Below are 2,844 nucleotides of genomic sequence, written 5' to 3' on the forward strand. Positions count from 1 at the left end.
TTTATATAGTTGTGTTACATTAATAGATTTTCATATATTGAACTAACCTTGCATCTCTAGGATGAAGTCTACTTGATTGTGGTGAATGAGGGTTTTCACACATTCTTGGATTCGGTTTGCTATAATTTTATTAAGTATTTTTGCATCAATATTCATAAGAAAATTTAATCTGAAGTTCTATTTCTTTTTTGTCTCTTTGTGTGGTTGAGATATCAGTATAAATGTAGGATTTGTTTTCTCTTTAAGGGTTTCTACCCATTTAGCTGTATTTTCCTGTATATCTTTTACTGAGTTATTTATATTCTTCTTGAAAGACTTGACTATCATCATAACATAGGATTTTAGGTCAGCATCCTGGTTTTCAGGTGTGTTGGGATATCCTGGGATTCCTGTGGTGGCAGAACTGGGCTCTGATGGTGCCAAAATATATTGGCTTCTGTTGCTTATGGTATTGTGCTTGCCTCTCACTATCTGGTTATCTCTGGTGTTAACTGACTTAGGTTTCTCTGTATGGAGCCTGACTCCTCTGTCCCTGAGTTGCTGCTGGTTTCCTTGTAGACCTGTGGCCCTAGCTGTAGCAGAACTCCTAGAAGGCCTTCAGAATGTAGGGTCTTCAGAGGAGAATGCATGCCAATAATCTGTTGCCCTGGCTGCAGTGAATCTCATGAGAGGCCTTCAGACTGTTTGGCCTTCAGGGGGCAGACAAATGATGATCTGTTGCCCTGGATGCAACAGAGATTTTGGGAGGCCTTCAGACTGTGGAGGTCTTCAGAGGAACAAAGAAGCCACGGTGGAAGGCTTAGGCTGGAGGAGAGGTGGACTTCAAGCAGAAGGGCTGGGTCCCGAATCTGCTGAGCTCCTCAGGGTTCCAGCTGCTGCTGTTATTTGGGAGGGTCTCTTGCTGTGTGCAGCAGAACTCCTGGGAGGCCTTCAGACACTGGAGTCTTCAGAGGGGCAGATAAGCTGATGATCTGCTCCTAGTACTTTTTTCCATCAACACAGTAATAGTCATTGCCTTATCTGCTTTGAGCAATGCAAGTTATATTTTAACCTTGTGGCTAGTGCCTCTTGGATAAAAGCTCAAGCAGTGACAGAAGAGAACACACAATGAACAAAAGGACTTTGATTTTCAGGATGCCTGGGAAGTGGATTTCTGCTCTGCTCCTGCTGCAAATAAGTTTCTGCTTTAAATCTGGGAACTGCGGAAAGGTGTTGGTATGGCCGATGGAATACAGTCACTGGATGAATATAAAGATAATACTGGAGGAACTTGTACAGAAGGGCCATGAAGTCACTGTTCTGAGACCTTCGGCTTCTGTCTTTCTTGATCCCAAGGAAACTCCTGACCTTAAATTTGTAACTTTTCCTACATCTTTCAGTAGTCATGACCTGGAAAATTTTTTTACGAGGTTTGTGAATGTATGGATTTATGAGTTGCCAAGAGACACATGTTTGTCATATTTTCTTTATCTACAAGATATGATTGATGAATATTCTGACTACTGTCTAACTCTTTGTAAAGAAGCAGTTTCAAACAAACAGTTCATGACAAAACTACAGGAATCCAAATTTGATGTCGTTTTCTCAGATGCCATTGGTCCCTGTGGGGAGCTGATAGCTGAACTGCTCCAGATTCCTTTTCTGTACAGTCTTCGCTTCTCTCCTGGCTACACAATTGAAAAGTACATTGGAGGAGTTCTATTCCCTCCCTCTTATGTACCTATGATTTTTTCAGGATTAGCTGGCCAAATGACATTCATAGAGAGGGTACACAATATGATATGTATGCTTTATTTTGACTTTTGGTTCCAGACATTTAGAGAGAAGAAATGGGATCCATTTTACAGCAAAACTTTAGGTAAGTTACTTTTCTCTTCACAGATCTAATGATTGAAGTTTCACATGTTATGTAGAGATACATTACATTAAATACAAAATGAAGATTTATAGGTGATCAAATGTAATTATATTAGCTAACAAACTATCTGTAAAAGCTCATATTATGGATCAAATAGAAGCAGGTAGCAGTCCTGATATAAGGCATTCTGGTTAGCTGTACAATTGCATAGAGATGCAATTAGATGGTCCCTAAGTGATTTTTTTTTCTCACTTACCACAGAAGATTCTTCTATTTTAATAAGACTCTAGCCAGGTATCCAAATCTTGACTCATGTAGATTCAAGAATGACATGTGTGTGTGTGTGTGTGTGTGTGTGTGTGTGTGTGTGTGTGTGTGTGTATGATATTGAAGAAATTATTTTCTCTTGCCTAGGCAAGTGTCATTTTTTAAAAATTAAGATGCAGGGTGTAAGGACAGGACTAAAAGTTTAAGAGTGTTTTCTGCTCATTTTTAGTACCTGAGCTCTGTTTCTAGTACCTACTCATGTCCAGTGTTCCAGAATTACCTGTAACTTCATCTTCAGCAGACCTGCTGCTCTTTTATGGTATTCACAGGCACTGGTATAAACTTAGCATACACTCATGCAGATACACATACCCATAAATCAAACGATAAATCATAAAATATTTTCTTTGAATTTCTTAAAGATTTCTGCTACTCTTTTTTTTTTCTTTTTTTTTTATTCTTTATTTTTTCTATCTTTATTAAATTGGGTATTTCTTATTTACATTTCTTTTTTTTATTATTATTAACTTGAGTATTTCTTATATACATTTCGAATGTTATTCCCTTTCCCGGTTTCCGGGCAAACATCCCCCTCCCCCCTCCCCTTCCTTATGGGTGTTCCCCTCCCACCCCTCCCCCCATTGCTGCCCTCTCCCCAACAGTCTAGTTCACTAGGGGTTCAGTCTTAGCAGGACCCAGGGCTTCCCCTTCCACTGGTG

General features: G+C 39.5%; 1 protein-coding gene across 1 annotated transcript in view; it reads left to right on the top strand.

Annotated features, from left to right (window-relative positions):
- Positions 1 to 1,134: 1,134 nt before the first annotated feature.
- LOC116912639 (UDP-glucuronosyltransferase 2B15-like) overlaps positions 1,135 to 2,844 on the top strand; it is a 30,262-nt gene continuing 28,552 nt past the window's right edge. The window contains 1 exon segment of the mRNA XM_032916757.1: positions 1,135 to 1,858. Within this exon segment, the coding sequence (XP_032772648.1) occupies positions 1,135 to 1,858 (724 nt within the window).

Source organism: Rattus rattus, chromosome 11 (assembly GCF_011064425.1).
Source record: "Rattus rattus isolate New Zealand chromosome 11, Rrattus_CSIRO_v1, whole genome shotgun sequence".
In the NCBI taxonomy this organism is placed as follows: domain Eukaryota; kingdom Metazoa; phylum Chordata; class Mammalia; order Rodentia; family Muridae; genus Rattus; species Rattus rattus.